Source organism: Diadema antillarum, unplaced genomic scaffold, assembly GCF_040938485.1.
Source record: "Diadema antillarum isolate AM-2024a unplaced genomic scaffold, OU_Dant_1.0 seq00000776_RagTag, whole genome shotgun sequence".
NCBI lineage: Eukaryota > Metazoa > Echinodermata > Echinoidea > Diadematoida > Diadematidae > Diadema > Diadema antillarum.
The window spans coordinates 46,910-64,159 of record NW_027271665.1 but is presented as its reverse complement, the minus strand read 5'-3'; the positions used below and the strand labels follow the sequence as shown (position 1 = coordinate 64,159).

Below are 17,250 nucleotides of genomic sequence, written 5' to 3'. Positions count from 1 at the left end.
AACTAATTTTCATCAAATAAACTTATAATTCCCTTAAGAATTGTATGCTCTCTCATATTTCATAAAAGGTTTCTTATTATCTCTCAAAAAAGTTGGAAAAGTGAAGTCCCATCTCAACTAACACTGAACCATTCCTTTAAGTCCCATTTTAAAACAATTTAAAGTAAGGCTTTCATCAGATAAAACAAAATAAAATGTATCTAGTGATACCTCACTTGCTACATACCAAGGAATATTCTTGAGGTTATAGATTTAAATAAAAGCCTCATATCTCTTAATTTCCATTTTCTTCTTAATGGCAAAGATCTCAAATTAACAATATGGAGTTAACTCCTTTTGCAATCAAACTCTCCAAAATATTGATCCCAATTCCTCCTTTATAGACTAGGAGTGAGTCTGATTCAAAATTTATATTTAGATATTGAAATGCACAGATGAATAAAACTTAGTTTCATTCCAGCAGAGCGAAGAGGTTTCATACACACTGTACTTCTGTATTACCATCTCTGCTCAAAGGCTGTCGGTTTCAAAAGAGTGACATGAATGAATATGAAGCCTGAACATTTCAGTTTTCAAACTTGTCCCACTGATGCATACGTAGTGTAGCTAACACTTTAAAGGTATTGTTTACCAATGGGAGCAGTGATTTAAAAAACATTTGAGTTATCACATTTGTATGTATGTGTGGATCCAAAACATCCTACCAAATACAAATTTTGCGATAAAGCCTAAAATATACGGAGTTGGCACTATTTTTCTCAATTCATAGCGGTATAGATTGTTTATTCTAGGAACAATTTTATTATAACTAATGTTCACATTTTATATATTTAACAATGCTTAACATCGATTATACTGATTAACATTTTTTCATTGGCTGTTTCTATTCCTAACTCACATTTTAGAACTATTTTGAAGCACTTCAGCTGGGTTTTTGTTTCATCTGGATGTGGTAAAGAACTTGGGTCGACATGAGTTCACTCCCTTGGAAAAAAAAAAATGTTGTGTGGGGTATGAATGTTGGGAGACTAGAGAGGTATGGTAGTGTCTTATCTGCCGGGGCTCGACACACATGTGAACAAACAGGATCACTTTCTCCAGTGCCAGCAAGGCATGCCGACAGAGCCCGGTGGGAGGTTTGTAGCTGCGGGTACTTTGGCCCTATCGTGTGGCTCTCTGGCGGCCCGCACCGCGGTCTTCAGCCCTGTTTTCCCCTATCCACACGATCTCTACTGTTTTCCTTTCCCTCCCAACTCAAACATATTTCATATTATTCTTCTTCTACTTCTTCGTCTCGTCCCCCCCCCCCCCCCCCTCCTCACAATTTAACACCAACAGACATTAGATAGGAATCAATGAATTATTGGGATCCAAAAAATAACAGTATGATTTTGCCCCAACATCACGTTTTCAATTTTGGGGGGCATGGGCTCGCCGGTTTTGTTTTTTTCCAAAGGCCCCCATGACACGCCCTGCCTTGCCTGGAAGTATGATCGAATTCCTGCGGCACCCAGCACCACGTCAGCTTCCTTCTCGTAGAAAAAAAAAATTTGTAGGGTTTGTCGACTTCCAATGATTCTATGAAACTCTTAAATACAAAAAATCACAAAGACCATGCCAGACGCAATTTCGAATGAAATTTCATTAGACCGCAATGAAAGCAAACATAAAATAATACACAACTTCAGGGAAACAAGAAATTGATTGTGAACGATAACTGAACAGATATTACATTTCCATCATATTATATTTCCTGGCCTGCTCCCATCAAGACAATTATAGGTTTTTATTGGAACCCCGTGATAATCATGATCATATCATGACTTGAAACCGTAATAATTGTTGGTTTTCATGTGAAAAAAAAAATTGAAAGAAAATGAATTAAATGAAATGGATCATCAATCTTTGTATGGAAAAGTTTTATGAAAAATCTAGTAGCCTGAACCAAGCACTTACGATATTGCTTATATTTCTATGTTGTTCTCCTACCTTCTGAACAAAGTCAAAACTACATGTAGAAAAGCACTCTGAGAGCGCAGACATCCGCCAAGCACCTACTTTCCAACGATGATCTTGCTATTCCATAGAGATCAGTGATTTCCACCTATATATATGCGTGCTGAAAAATTGTCCAATTTCCCAATATAGAAGCCTTTGTTCATCATAAACTCTCAGCTGTACGGTGCACCTCGCCCTAGCAGAAACTAGAGCACGCACTTTAGTGCGCGTATTAAAACCTCCAAAATGCGCAGCTTGAACTGCCAAGTCTACTGACCCTTCCTGCCAAAATATCGAAAATCCTTCTTAAAATTCATAAAAATTTCCGGATCACTACCAAAATTTAATCATTTGTTCCTTGTGTCATTTTCAACCTTTCCTGCAAGTTTCATCCAATTCCGTGCACAACTTTTTGAGTTATTTTGCACACGGACAAACGAACAAACTAACAAACTAACAAACTAACAAACTAACAAACTAACTAAAAAACAAACCAACGGTAACGAAAACATAACCTCCTCCCATGGCGGAGGTAATAAAAAATAAAAAATCATTCCTAATATTACAGGCATAATTTACCATTTGCAGAGGAAACAAAAACCCAGCATTTATAGTGCTTCAAAATAGTGCTAAAATGTGAGTAAGAGATAGAAACAACCAATGTAAAAATTTGAACCAGCATAATCGATGTTAAGTATTGTTAAATATACAAAATGTGAACAATACTAAATAGTAAAATGGTTTACAAAAGCTTTAATGTGAATTCAACATCAAGCGAAATTGGAGGAGAACTCTCTGAACCAAAACTGGCCAAACATGATATTTAAAATTTTTTTTTTTTTAAGTTCTTCTGAGGGACATTATCAAAGATCACTTTCAGGGCTCCGTTTCATAAAACTTGTTATCAATAACAAGTTACAATAATTGTTTATACAAGCTATTGAAATCCTTGCATCTGATTGGCTGAGAGCAAATTTGTCACAGAAAGTTGGCAGTTGTAACTGATAACAAGTTTTATGAACTGGGACCCAGATTAAAAGAAAAAACAAAAACAAACCTATACTAGAATCTTGTCTAGCTGTCAAGTTCTTCTTCTATACTATTTCAGTCTGAAGTCACTCCTGGATTACTCCAGGCATACAAGTAGCAAATCAAGATTTATAGAAGCTTCCATACTCCAGAGGTTCAAATCTATTCATTAACCGTCCAGGAATCCAACGTGATGAGGCAGCACTCCAGTGGACAAATTTATGGCATTGGGCAGGAAACGAAATTCCCAGGAAATTTTGAGTTTCCTCAAGAGTTGAGAGGTCTTGTACAGCACTGTCAGACAGACCTAGGGAAAAGGTATTGAATGCCCAAACGTACAATGTGCAAATGTGTCCTTTGAATGAAGGAATGGAAAAAGGTTGATGTATGTGCCAGCAGTTCAGTGATCTTACTTGGTGTTTTCTTGTTTTATTTGTCAGTATATAGTTATCCATGACCACACACCCTTTACAGACATATGTTCAAAACCACAACAGCTTATTAAAGAAAAAATTAAACCCATTCCTCAAATAGCCTCAGTGAAGTCTGATTCAGGATATTAAAGATAAACTATCTGGATTAAACAACAATAACAACAACAGCAAAGTCTTTATTAGCTGATGTTACTAAAAATTTTGATTATGACTGGAAGTCTCAAATAGCAAATAAAGTTTGCAGAGAAAAAAAAAATGCAAAATAGGCCTATTATATCCCTCCCCTCTCCCCAGCATTAGGGGCTCACTTTTATTATTAAATAGTAAAGATGCTTGCTGTCTTACAAATCAAAACTGCTTTCTGTAAACCACACCGATAAACTTCTAAATTATATTCAAGTTTGTTTGTTTTTTTTATTAAAAACTGTGCATATACCAACTGGCATTAAATAATAATTGCCTAGCCTATCTGGAAAATACAATGTATCTTGTCATCAACAGTTTGGCCCGAATTCACGAAGGTGGTAAAAAGGAAACCATGGTTTATTAAAAGCATGGACAAAAACCATGGAGCGCCAAGTGTCCCATGAAATATTTTGTTACTACATTGGTCATTTCGTCGACGAAATGACCGTTTCGTTAACGAAATTATCATTTCGTGGACGAATTGTTCATTTAGTTACAAAATGTTGTCATTTCGTTACAAAACAATCATTTCATCGACGAAATGACTGATTTCGTAATGAAATATTCCATGTGACACTTGGCGCTCCATGTTTTTTAGTCCATGGTTTAAACCATGGTTTCATTTGTACCACCTTCATGAATTCGGGCCTTTGTGTCTTGTGAAGCTCCTTTTGTTGGCACACTCTGTCAATTATTCCTCCATCATCTTCCACAAGTAGATTTCACACACATTAGTACATGTCATAGGTGTGTTTACAGCATACTACTTTATCAAAGTTGATAGATATTTCAATGACTTCCTTAATGGATTGAAAGATATGACAATGCACACTCAGTAGTCTTTTTTTTTTCTGCCTGAAATAATGTGTGGTACAGATTTAACATACCTTAAAAAAAAAAAAAAAAATTATTAATTCTTTCAAAATGTCTCTATCTTTTCTTTTCAAAATGATACAGAAAATATATAAAGATAATTCAGCACACATTATTTTCATTTTTCTGGCATAATGAAAGAGCATTCGGCTTCCTTCTTTCAGGCAGCTTGGGGAATTACATTGTATACTACCCCCAACATACAGTGTATGTCAGTACCAGGTGGAAGGAATGCATATTTTTCATTAAAAATTTTGAATTCTTTTCATATTTTCTTTCAATGCATCATTGTCCTAATGTGACTTCACAAACTGTTGTTGTCCTCTCATTCAGTGATGGTGGCGGCAAAGCTTTATAACCTTCATGTTTGAATGGAATGTCTGATTATCCTGAAACTCCCCTGATGCATCAAATATGTCTGCATTCCCTCAATCCACATTCATATTTGAGTTTCTTTCCAACTAACACATCCCAACTAAGTTTATCTGACCACATATTTCGTCGTCTTCTGGTTTGACCCTTACAGGTCACGAAGACTATTGGCTTTCAAGATGCTGCCTTGAGGCTGTCATATCATTTCTACTAAATGCATTTCCACACTAAAATCATGAATTAAAAGATAAAAACCCTTTCCCCCCCCCCCCCCCCGAATCCCCCTTCCTCCCCCCCCCAAAAAAAAAATAAAATAAAAAATCATCCTGACATATTAAACTCAATTAGCTCTTCATCAGGAAAACAATATTTGAAGCTCTAGCTGATGTTTATTTTTGTTATTGTTGTTGTTGTTTGGAGTATCTAGTATTATGTGAAAATTTAAGACTTCATTATAAAAAGATTGAGTTAAGATCAGGAAGAGAATTTCACTGAAAGCATTGCGGCTTCTCACACTTCAAGGTCACATTTCTGTAATATTTTGGTCAAGATTCAAAAGATGCTTTACCATGTGATGCTCTGACCTTTAGCAAGAAGTTATATCAAATTCCGAGTCTCTTTCCATACAATCCCCTCCCAATTCCCCCTCCCCCCCCCCCAGCTGAAAGTTGCCACCAAACCGTGGCCCATGGCCTTTTCTCGAGGCAGTTGCCCGTGACTAGTCGGCGCGCTTCGTGAAGCCAACTGTGTGTGAGTCAGCCTCCCCGAACTGGGTACATGGAGGCGAGAGATGCGAGAACATGTCAGCAAATGCACCACCAACCAATGAATCACCGCAAGGCTAGAGGGAGGAGGAGGAGGAGGATGAAGAGGGGGGGGGGGGAGATGGGAGATGGGGGGGGGGGGGCAGAGATAGGCTCCCGCTCAGATGATGCACGTTCTTAAATGGATGAAGTCCACAATCATACATCTCCCTATCCACGACGTCCCTCCCCCATTTATATTGGGGGGGGGGGGGGGCAAAAGAACAAAACCAGGTCTGTTGTTTGAAAGGTTATGCAATATCTCAAAAACATACACTGCACGTACAAATAAACAAGCTCCTGTAATATCAGATTCTCATTGTTAAAAGAAAATAGAACCACATGAGCACTACGGTTTGTACGTTGCTCATAATGGTCTCTAACTTCGGTACAAAATATGAGATATTTTAGAATGCAAGCATAAATGTACAATAATTTCATACTTTTGAATTCAGTCAAGTAGTCAGTTGATTTCTTTTTTCAATCGCCAAGTGATATGCTACTAAAATTTGACAGAAGTGAAGAGTATATTGTTTACAGCAATTTCCTAGTCTTTACTCTGAGAAGAATGCACCCATTCTAAAAGAGTAATTTTCAAAACAGTGCTAATAGAAAAGTTGAAAATTGCATTAAAAAATTGAAATGGATTGACTACATACAAACAACACTGGATTGAAGTGGATAATGCGATCGGTGAGTTTTATAAAGTTCATTGACATTGCAAAAACTGAATTTCAACAGAAGCAAACAGTTGTACAATACGATGACCAAAAAGTTAAAAAAATAAAATGAAAAAAAAAATTGGCGAAAGACTATGTTTTTTAAAGGCACTTAGCAGATGATTTTTTCTATTTTTGTTTTGTTTTGGGTTCTTTCATATCTGTGTGGGGTTTTTTTTTCTGTGTTTTGAGGAAGCAAGGAGTTTCAATATCACAGCTCTATGATAACTCCTCACAGATCCATGATAACTTCTTGGCAGAAGGAGCCACCCAGACAACTTCAACTGATACACGTGTATGTCTGGAATGTGAGAAAAGCCTGAATTCTGGCTAACAACAAGTTGTATACAATGTTACCCCCCCCCCCCCCCCCAAGATGACACAGTCTCAGTAATTAAGGAACACACAAGACATGTCTTCACCAGACCGAAGTTCAAACTGCTGGGTTATTTTGCGGTTTAAGAAAACAGCCCGATATTACAAATGTGCGTCTTTATCAGCTCCAAAAACAGCCAGCTTAATAGGAAATTAGCTGTAAAGTTGATGCATGTGTACTTTGCATTTTCGGCTCGCGCAGAAAAAACAACTCCATGGCCACAGAACTCTGCATAGAATTATGTGATCTGAGCGCACGGTACAAATGATAGGATCAAGAAAATGTTGAGATGACGGAGATGCAACCCAAATAGCGCATTTTAAACTTAAAATGGGTGCGCTATACTTTGCGAACTAGACCAAGATTATGGAGGAAATTTTCCTAATCAAATAGCGCGCTACCTGCATCTTCATTGCACAAGTAGCGGTTTAATTTGACACTGGGCTAATTTCCTAACGGCAAAATAGCACGCTATTTTGAAACTTTGGTCCGATGAAGACAGGCCTACAGACACTTTCTCATTTGTGATACCAACAACATTCATGACAAAGAACGCAAACCAATGATGCAGTACAAAAAAATCTAATAAAAACAAATCAGATACTTCCTGTTTTTATCTTTCTAATGTCTTCATACAAATGCTCATTGGAGACGCTCAGTCTCTAAAATTTCAAGAACAACTGAAGTTTATCAACAACAACAAAAAACAGTTCTTTACTAGATTTGTGCTCTACTATCAAAACTGTAAAAGTTTTGTGTGGTAGCATGAAAAAAACGTAACAGTCATCAACTTTAAAGCACAAATATGATATTCCACAGAATTCATAATAAAAATTATTAATCAAATATATTCATTACTAATTAGAAAAAAAGAAGAATCAATTTTCAAATTCTTTGGCCGACACATATACACTATCCAAACAACTTTGTCATTAACATAAAAAAGATACTACTTCTATTTCCCAATGTTTACTCCAGTTTCTTCTCATCCTAAACATGCTTCCCCCCCCCCCCCCCCCCACAGTAACACCCCATTTGGAGGAGCTCTCGTACTTTTCTCGAAATTGCATCAGCGGCAGACGACAAATGGCTTGAGACATGCCTTGAACTTTCTGTACGGTAGCTGAGAACTAGTTTATCTAACCAGTAATAATGTCTTCTGTGGAATATCCCCTCATTCTCTTACAGTGCTAAAGAGTAATCATAGCCTCTTTCTTTAACAGTCACCTTCAAAGGAAGATATAAGATATTCTCCTCAACTCTGCCCCATGACACAGAAAACCTAAACGATGAATGAGTCAGTGATCTTTTATTGTCTCCATAATCAATCTGGATTCCCATTCAGAATGGTACTACAACTTCTATCATGAGAGAAACAGGACACAACGATCAAGTTTTTTAACACCAATATAAAGGAAGAGACACAAAAACACTGCACAGTTTTTGAAAAAAGTACCACGTAATTTTTAGTGCCACAAGTATAAAGTGTTCAAACAAGCATCCCTAATACCACCTGTTGACAATGTATCACACATAGCCAACACACCTGGGGATGACTGACCTGAAAACGCAACACGCGCTAAAAAAGGCGCATTGCGGATTTGTTGTGACGAGCAAAGTCACGGGTGGAATTCGCCCGTGCGAAAAATCAACGTGAGGACATGATAAGCAGGTAGTGCAAAGTCACGGCAACCCAAGTGCAAAAAAAAAAATAAATACATAAAAATTAAAAGGAGGAAAAAAAAAAGGGGGAAAAAGTGAGGTGGAAGCCCTAAAATATATTCCTCGAGTGGCAATGCGAAATTTTGCGAACATAGAAGATAATATTCCTGGACAGGTGTACAGTGGGTGGTCTCCACACGTTGTCGGAAGAAAGGGGAACCCTGGGAGCAGTCCTAATCTGTTTCCACCAATTTTACTCACAAGACCTGATTTTTGGATTTTCTCTTTTAATCTAATCTCCTTTCTTTCTCTTCTAATTTTTTTTTTTGGGGAATATATATGTAATTGTTTTGCCAACAATTACTTTCAACATTTTAATTTGTGTCTTGCCGTTAACACATTTTGAGGAAGTGAGCACTGGAGACTGAGCGTCATGACTAGGGCGGGTACATGATTTTGTGCTTAAATTTCGGTGGCACACTTGATCTAGCCGGAGTGCATGGAAATAACTTTATTGGCCCACTGCACTGGCTTTTACAGAGGTACATGCCCCAAACCTGACAAATGCTGCAATAATATTGCTAGACAAGATAATTTTATTGTCTAAAATTATTTCTAAAGCATTATTACGCTGCAGTTTTGTGTGCAGATTTGCCGTTCTAGTGATGAGTTGCCCCACATGTGACTACAAATATATCTATATATGCTTCAATGGATTTTTACAAAAACCTGATGTTCTGTGTAGGAATGACATTTAATTTTCAAGCAGTAATAATTCCTAACTTCAAATGAAAATTTCTTGCTGCTTCTTAAAGAAGAATTCCACAAAAATTCTTTTTTTTATTGAAAATTACACATTCCCTCAACTTGTTACTAACTTTATATTAAGGGTACTATCACTGATTCCCCCTGCTTTCTGACAGAGGAAAGTCAAGTGCTCTTTCATTAAGGTAGAAAAGTTAAATTATATTGAATTTTCTTTATATTTTCTTTATATTGTTGTCCACACATGATGTCATAAACTGAAGTACTCTCCCTATCCAGTCATTACAACACCAAAAATTTCAAAAACCATAAATTTTGTATTAAATAGTCCGATTTTCCTCAAAAACTTTCAATGATGTGTTCTAATAATGTTGTTACTTTCACTCAATCCACATTGCTCTTTGGGTTTTGGTTTCCTTTAACCTTTTCTCCTCTAGCTCTTGCTTCATCCAGGTTCTACCAAACGTACAGGGTATGCAAGGTGCTACATAGGCACTTGCCGGATTGCCTGGCGCAAGTGAAAATCAAAGTCAGGCAAGTATTTTGGAACAATGAGAAAAAAAATGCTTGCCCGAATTGGGCAAGCAAAAAGTTTTGAAGCCAACATGTTCTCACCTCCCCCCCCCCCCCCCCCACACACAAAACACAAAGTCGACCATACAGAAGCCCAAAGATAATGACTGTTTAGCGCTGGTTAATGCAACACACTTCAGCAACTCTCCAACGCTTTAAAAGTACTTGAAGAAGCCCTAATGCAATGCAACACTAACACTTGATAGAACCAAGTTTGTTACTCCAATGTGTTTATTCAAGCATGGGAATGAACACGTGCTGTAAATTCAAATGAATGTATTTCATTATGCACTGACTTTACAAGCTATTTTCTAAATCAGTTTCCCATATTTTTGGACTTTCTTCTTGGGCAAGTAAAATTAATGTTCGGGCAAGTGTTTTCCAACAAATTGAAAATCTGCTTGTCCGACCAGAATTCTGAAATGCCCACAGACTTAATACGCAGGCCACCAGGTTCCCGTAAGGTACGGGATAAAAAAAGTTATGTAGCACCCTGTATACGTTATTTATAGACAGATTGGTCTCTCCTAATCTCGCACCCTCCCTTTTACTCTCTGTCGCCCTACCTTAATCAAGGAGGTACTAGGCGAGTACCTCCTTGCCTTAATACTGCTCACACCCAAACTGTTTCCAGCCCCAGTAACTTGCCCTGTACTCTTTCCTCCGTATAATTGTCCCTGTCCCTTCTCAGTCTGGCAGTATGTACCCCCCAACTCATGACTCAATTCTGGAAAAGAAACACACTTCCCATTCATGTCTTTTCACCCACCGCCATTGGACAGGAAAACGAAGAAGGAAGAAGAAGAAGAAGGAAAAAAAAGAAGAAAGAGTTGGATTGCCAATATCTCAGGATTTGGCTACCAGGCATGGCTCGATATTGCTTCCCCCATCTCCGCCACACTTCGGTCAGAACTCTACCGTAATGAGAAGTGTCTGAGACCTCCGGCTAAAGAAAATTCTTCCTGCAAAAAAAGGAGAGTTCAGGAAAAATATCGGTAATAACAACAACACTCGCCATCTCTGTATGTTCCTCTCTCTCTTTCTCTCTCTCTCCCCCCCCCCCCCCCCCCATCTCTCTTTGCTCTCTTTCTGGACCTTTGATAAATGCATGTCAATTTAGTCCTCATTCCCACTTCAATATCATCATCCCCTAAAGTTCTCAGGACCACCACGTGGTATAACCTGGCAAATCAAAAACACGCACAGACGCAAGCATTCTACGAGAGAACCTTTAGTACATAAAAATGCATAAGACTTGTCTGACAAAACCAGATGCACAATGCATTGTGTATGATAAAAAGAACATGTGACCACTGAGCTCAAAACCCAGAAAAAGCAGGCCGAAATGAATTTCCACTTTTCAACATATTTTGTAGTTTTAAATTTTAAAAAGTAAACACTAAGCTTTAAAAATGCTAACTTGTTAAAATTTGACCATCCAGTTACACCAATTCAAAAAGTGATTAAAATAAGAAAGAGTTAAAAGGGAAGTGTGCTTTCAAAGAAGAGGAAGAAAAGAGGATTTAGAGATTGGGGTCACTAAGGCATGCTGTGCAGAAGTATCAATGAAAACATGTTATATTTCCCAGTGAAAGCAGTTCCTGTCCGAAAAAATATGGTGCAGAAAAATTGCTATAATATCTCAATTTTGGTTTTGTTTTAAGCTGCCAAATTTTGACAGTTGATCGAGAAAATATCAATATTACTCTCCCTAAGGTATAAGGCAAACTTTAAAAATTTGAGTCAGTCGACCCAAATGGCACATTTTGGTCCATTAGAGAGAATTCATAATCTGCGACATATTGTAGGTTTTGAGCTGGATGGTCACATATATGTCCACTAGACTTAGGGGGGAGGGGGAGGGGGGATGGCAAATGTTGTACTGCTGTACATGCCATGCGTTGCCGGGCCCCACAGCGACGTGCGCTATTTTCTTTGGCTACAATCTATTCACACAGGAGTCATGGTCTGGCTCTAGCTCTAGTGTCACTGACGACACCGGAGTCCATTCATAGAAAACAGTGCACCTACATGTATGGCTGCCGCATTACACTGATCAACTCGCTATTAAACCCTACAAGCTGCACACTCATCCTACAGCGTTATACGACCCATGCGACTCTGTGCTGGCACACAGTTTGGATCTCACTGATAACTGTATCCAAGAGCCACAGTATAATTCAGACTATTATTAAAAGGGTGGTACAGTATTGGTGGAGATGAGAATTAGGCTTTAACTTTTTGCGAAATACCAAGAAAACACTCATGATATAGTACAGAGCAATACCATTTTAAGAGGAATTCAAAGTCTATTTGATGAAAATCGGGTTTGGAATGACTCAAACATCCAAAAACAAAGTAAAACAAAGTGATCGTAATAAAGTGTGGGTCCCACACTTTATTAGAATCGCTCTTTTTTGGATATCTCAGCCATTTCAAAAACAATTTTCATCAAATAAACGTTGAATTCCTCATAGAATTACATGCTCTTTCATATTTCATAAGAGGTTTATCATTATTTCACAAAAAAATGTTAGAAACCTGAAATTAGGTCTCAACCAAAACTGTACGATCCCTTTAACTTTTTGGGTAGTGGGGTAGTTTGCTGCAGCATTGTCATTATGTCCTTTAACCAAATTGGCAACAGGGAACATTACTGCATATCATGCAATGTATAGGAGAAAGATTAGATAGCAGTGTGACTAAAAGTCATTAAATATGCACAGATTCAGGAAAAACAACACAATTTGCAAATTTGTGACAAAAACGTTGACTCTATTCATCTTTAATATGCTTGATATTTAATATTTTGAGACAAAAGTACACACTGTACTTGTGGAGCCATTATATCGTATATATCCAATAATGTTTGATTTGTCTAAGATTTATTATGTTCTGATTTAATATCACTATTGTCTGGAGCAAATCATGTTTAATACTGTCTCATTTTTAGCTCAGTCTTTCTCTTTTTATTTAAAACAACATCATCAAATAGAGCTAACGATGTGCACCAGCACCGCGTTGTGGACTCATTATCACGGAAATTAAATAGCACTGCTACCATCTGAATTTTTATAGTTATATGGGTAATTCCGTGAAGTTGGGGCACAAAGTGTTACATTTTAGCATAACTCAATACTAATTATGCTATACAACTGTACATATAGGCTTTACATTTGTATTGAGACCATACATTTTCCTGGAAATTTTGTGCCATTCAGACTCAATTTTGATGAAGTTATTTTTAAAAAATGTAACGGTGTCCTGTAGCATCGTGACGTGTCCATGTAGCATCGTGATAGTTAAAATCTGGTCCTAAAAGACAAATTAATGCAATTAGCTTGACCAAAATTTGATATATAATATGCATAATTACTAGATTAGTCAGATAGCTAAATATCTTAACTCTATTTTCCACAGTTTTACTTTTACAAGAAGATTACACAATGTGTCACTATGCTACGCGGTGTCCACCAAATGTAACAAAAAAGGACACCGCGTAGCATCGTGATACATTTTGTAATTTTCTTTTAAAATTAAAACTGTGTACAGGAAATTTGAGATATTTAGCTATCTGACTAATCTAGTAAATATGCATATTGCATCAAATTTTGGTCAAGCTAATTACCATAATTTGTCTCTTAGGACCAAATGTTAAAATTTCACGATGCTACATGGACACGTCACGATGCTACAGGACATCGTTACGTATTGTTTAATAACTTCATCAAGATTGAGTCTGAATGGCACAAAATTTCCAGGAAAATGTGTGGCCTCAATGCAAATGTAAAGCCTACAAACAATAAATGTATAGCATAATCAATATCGAGTTATGCTGAAATGTATTTTTTAAATATCACGATGCTACATGGACACTGCCCCAACTTCATGGAATTACCCATATGTGATCGCAAGAATTCCTACTTTCATTTATCTTGTACTGTAAATGTGGACATTTTCACGCGACTAATTTTTCACACTTGGCCGGGTAAGAAGGGTTTCTCGGGTTTATAATTCCGCGGAATCAATACATCACGCACAGGAACATAAGGCAAGCAAAAACATTCGCGAGCTTTTATTTTCGCGGTACTTTCTGGTTGCGCGAAATGCGCGAAAATTTCAACACCGCGAAAATGTCCACTTTTACAGTAGTAGACAGTGTTGATCTCATTTAATAGCACTGTGACTGACTTGGCAAATTTTTTGACAGTTTTCAAATCTGACACAGCATCCATGGCCATCACAGCCGATCACATTTGCCCATCCTGTGCCAACGCGTTGTCTCATGTCCATCCCATTTTCGTCCACGATGGCCTGAAACGTGATTGCTGTGGCTGCCGGGAACATACATGTAGTGTAAAAATATGTAGCATTTTTAACTACTGACTGAGCTAGCCCCTTGCTGGGACTTCTTACAACCACTGGCAGGCCGGATTGATGTCAACCATCTGAAGACTAGTCCAGAGTATATTCCGGCAGGAGTCTATTTGAAATGCATGTTAACGCAAAATCAGCTCATCCGCAATGGGTTAAACAGGCCCCCTCCCTCCACGCACCTGCTGCATGCCCAACTTGTGCAGCTCATTCCCGTTCCCGTTCCCGTTCCCGTTCCCGTTCCCCTTCTTACCTGTTCAGGAGAAAGTCGGCCATATCAGAGTCGGACGACATGGCGAGTGCAGACATGCAGTTCTTCCATCGTGTGTAGACGTCTTCGGCAAGCTGAATGTACTTCCCCATTGGTACTTGGGTTTTGGCTGTCAACGTCACTCCCAGGTTTACGAGACAGGACCCTGACCCTGAGAGCATGACCAAAGAGAGAAAGTAAAGAAATAAAACAAACGGCTGATTAGTATACCAAAGAACGGTTGCCAAAAACACTCCAATGGTTACAAATCGCGGAAATGCAAATATTGTACACTTCATATCACAATGCAAAGTCATTAATGCATCAATGGCTTGTTACACAGTCACATTGTCACAGTGCTGCAGATAAACAGAAATTCCAACTAAAAATTAAAACAAAACTACCCCAAAGCAGACATGAAAAAACAGCATTGTCATACAGAAAAACCAACATAAATTTGTGAAGCGCAAGGAACAATCGGTGCTGGAAGAATCCTTAGAATCATTACGGGAGGAAGAATGGTGGCACAAGTCAAAATTCACAGTATTAGAAGGAAAAATATAAAGTCATTGCACACATAATATCCAATTCTAGCCATTCCATGCTAAGTAGCAATCTTCTGATTGGGCAGAATTCAAGCACTCACTTCCTTGCAGAGCCAACAAAAGGAGTAGGAGGTAACATTCTACAAGTAGGCCTACATAATCAGTCTTTAAAGAGGGGGAGGGAAGATACAAACTAATAATAACCACAAATAAAATCATGTGACAATTAAAAAGAGTACTAGTATTACTAGTATATTGCCACATTATGCACTGTAGCTTCAGATACAATAGGCTGTAGGATTCAGTATTGATTGCAACGGTGCAGTGTATTTTATGGCAAAACCCATATGGTACGTGCTCATCACGCACAGAAATAAAAAGGGAACCAAAGTGATTTGAGAACACAGACCACGAGGGAATGTGAGAAGATTTTCAAATCATCTCCATCCCTTGAATAGGAAATCCACCTCAAAAATGAATAAACTTCAAAAGAAAGAGAAAAATATTCCCTACGGTATGACACAAAAAATGACAAAAAATCTGATAAGAAATAAGGAAGAAATGACATTTTGAAATGTCACAATTTTTCCGGAAAACATTTCTTGACCAGTCCTTATGAATATTCAAATGAGTGAGTTGATGATGTCATACCCTCACAATTTTTCATGCATGAAATTTGAACAAATGTCTTGTTATTTTTGGCCAATAAACAAGTAAAAGCATGTTCCCACAACAAGATATCAGAGTTAATATCTGTTCTTTTTATTTTGGGTGATTTTAAGACAAGTTTTATATCTATATAGCTGAAATATAAGGTGTTTATCATTTCTGCATACGAAATGAATATGAAATTGTGAGAGCATGACATTGACAACTTGCTGACTTGAATATTCATGAGGACTGGTCAAGAAATGTTTTCTGAAAAAAAAAGTGAAATTTTGAAATAATATATCTTCCTTATTTCTTAACCGATTTTGAGCATTTTTGTTTTGTTCTGTAGGGAAGATTTTTCTCTTTCTTTTGAAGTTTATTCATTTTGGGGGTGGATTTCCTCTTTAAATCCAAAGTTACCACTAAAACAGTGTACTAGGGTACTGAACATTGTACCACTGTCAAGAATAAATCTAACTGTAAATTCGTTGTTTTTTTTCTGACAGTAGTTTCACACATTTGCAAATTTCACAAGTTGATTGAAATTCACGAATCAACAAGGCACAGGGTATTGCCCCTGGAATTACCAGGAGAAATGCAATGTTATATCATCAAAGCAATTAAATGATTAATAGACAGAGCCTCATTCATGAATGCCAATTGCTGTGGTTCTCACTTGCAAAATCACTTTGTCTGTACAGTTCTTATTCACACAGACACATGCACACACACAAGATTTCAAAATATATGATGAATATGCCCACAAAGTATGGACTGCATACAATTATACAAAAAGGAAAGAGGTTTTTAATAATACCTTAAAAATAGAATTGACAAAGAAAATAAAAAAACTAACAACTGACCCTCCTAAAAGCAAATTTATGCATCCATTATTTAAAGCAAATTTGCAGAACATATTGCATCAGTCATAGGACAATGCAGAGGGGTTTGGATAAATTTCTGATAAGTAATAAACATTTATATGGTGCATTTTACAATCTATCAACCTTAAATAAATGTTGCAGATCTATTTCAAGTGGCAACAGAAAGAGAGAGAAAGATACATTATATATTAATGGCTTTGTCCCTCATGATACATCAAAGGGGTGTGAGCAACCTCTGTAGCTAGCTGCAGGCACAGAGCTCACCAAATGAGTTAAAACACAGTGAAAGAGAATGCCACCATCGCATGCCAATGCCGATTACCAAGTTCTGCACATGTATCCAAAGACAAAATACTCCTCACAGAATAGTATTAGAACAATGCTGATGAAAATGATGATAATGATGATGATGATGTGAATTTATACCACATTATGGATACAGTATTAATGGTAATAACAATCTAGACAATAATGACTGTGGGCAAATATGACATTTCAATTCAAAAAGTACAAAATTATTGCAAATATTGAACATGCTAGTAAAATCACATTAAAAAACTGTAAGAGGATTCTTTTTTTTTTTTTTGAAATACATAGTTTTTGTATCAGATGACTAAAACCACAATATATACATTGTACTATTTGACAGCTCCGCTGTAAGGCAAAGTTCACTGAAAGAAGACTTGTGATAGCCATTAGTTTAATAGCTATAATGTCATCACCCCTACAATTCTTTCTTGATTTGTCGAACACTGG

The 17,250-nt window shown here is 37.3% G+C and overlaps 1 protein-coding gene across 1 annotated transcript in view; it reads right to left on the bottom strand.

Moving 5' to 3' along the window:
- Positions 1-17,250, bottom strand: part of LOC139738958 (uncharacterized) — an 86,736-nt gene that overhangs the window by 27,902 nt on the left and 41,584 nt on the right. Inside the window, exon 2 of the mRNA XM_071649576.1 lies at positions 14,418-14,586. Within this exon, the coding sequence (XP_071505677.1) occupies positions 14,418-14,527 (110 nt within the window). The 5' untranslated portion in view covers positions 14,528-14,586. The remainder of the gene's footprint in view (positions 1-14,417; positions 14,587-17,250) is intronic.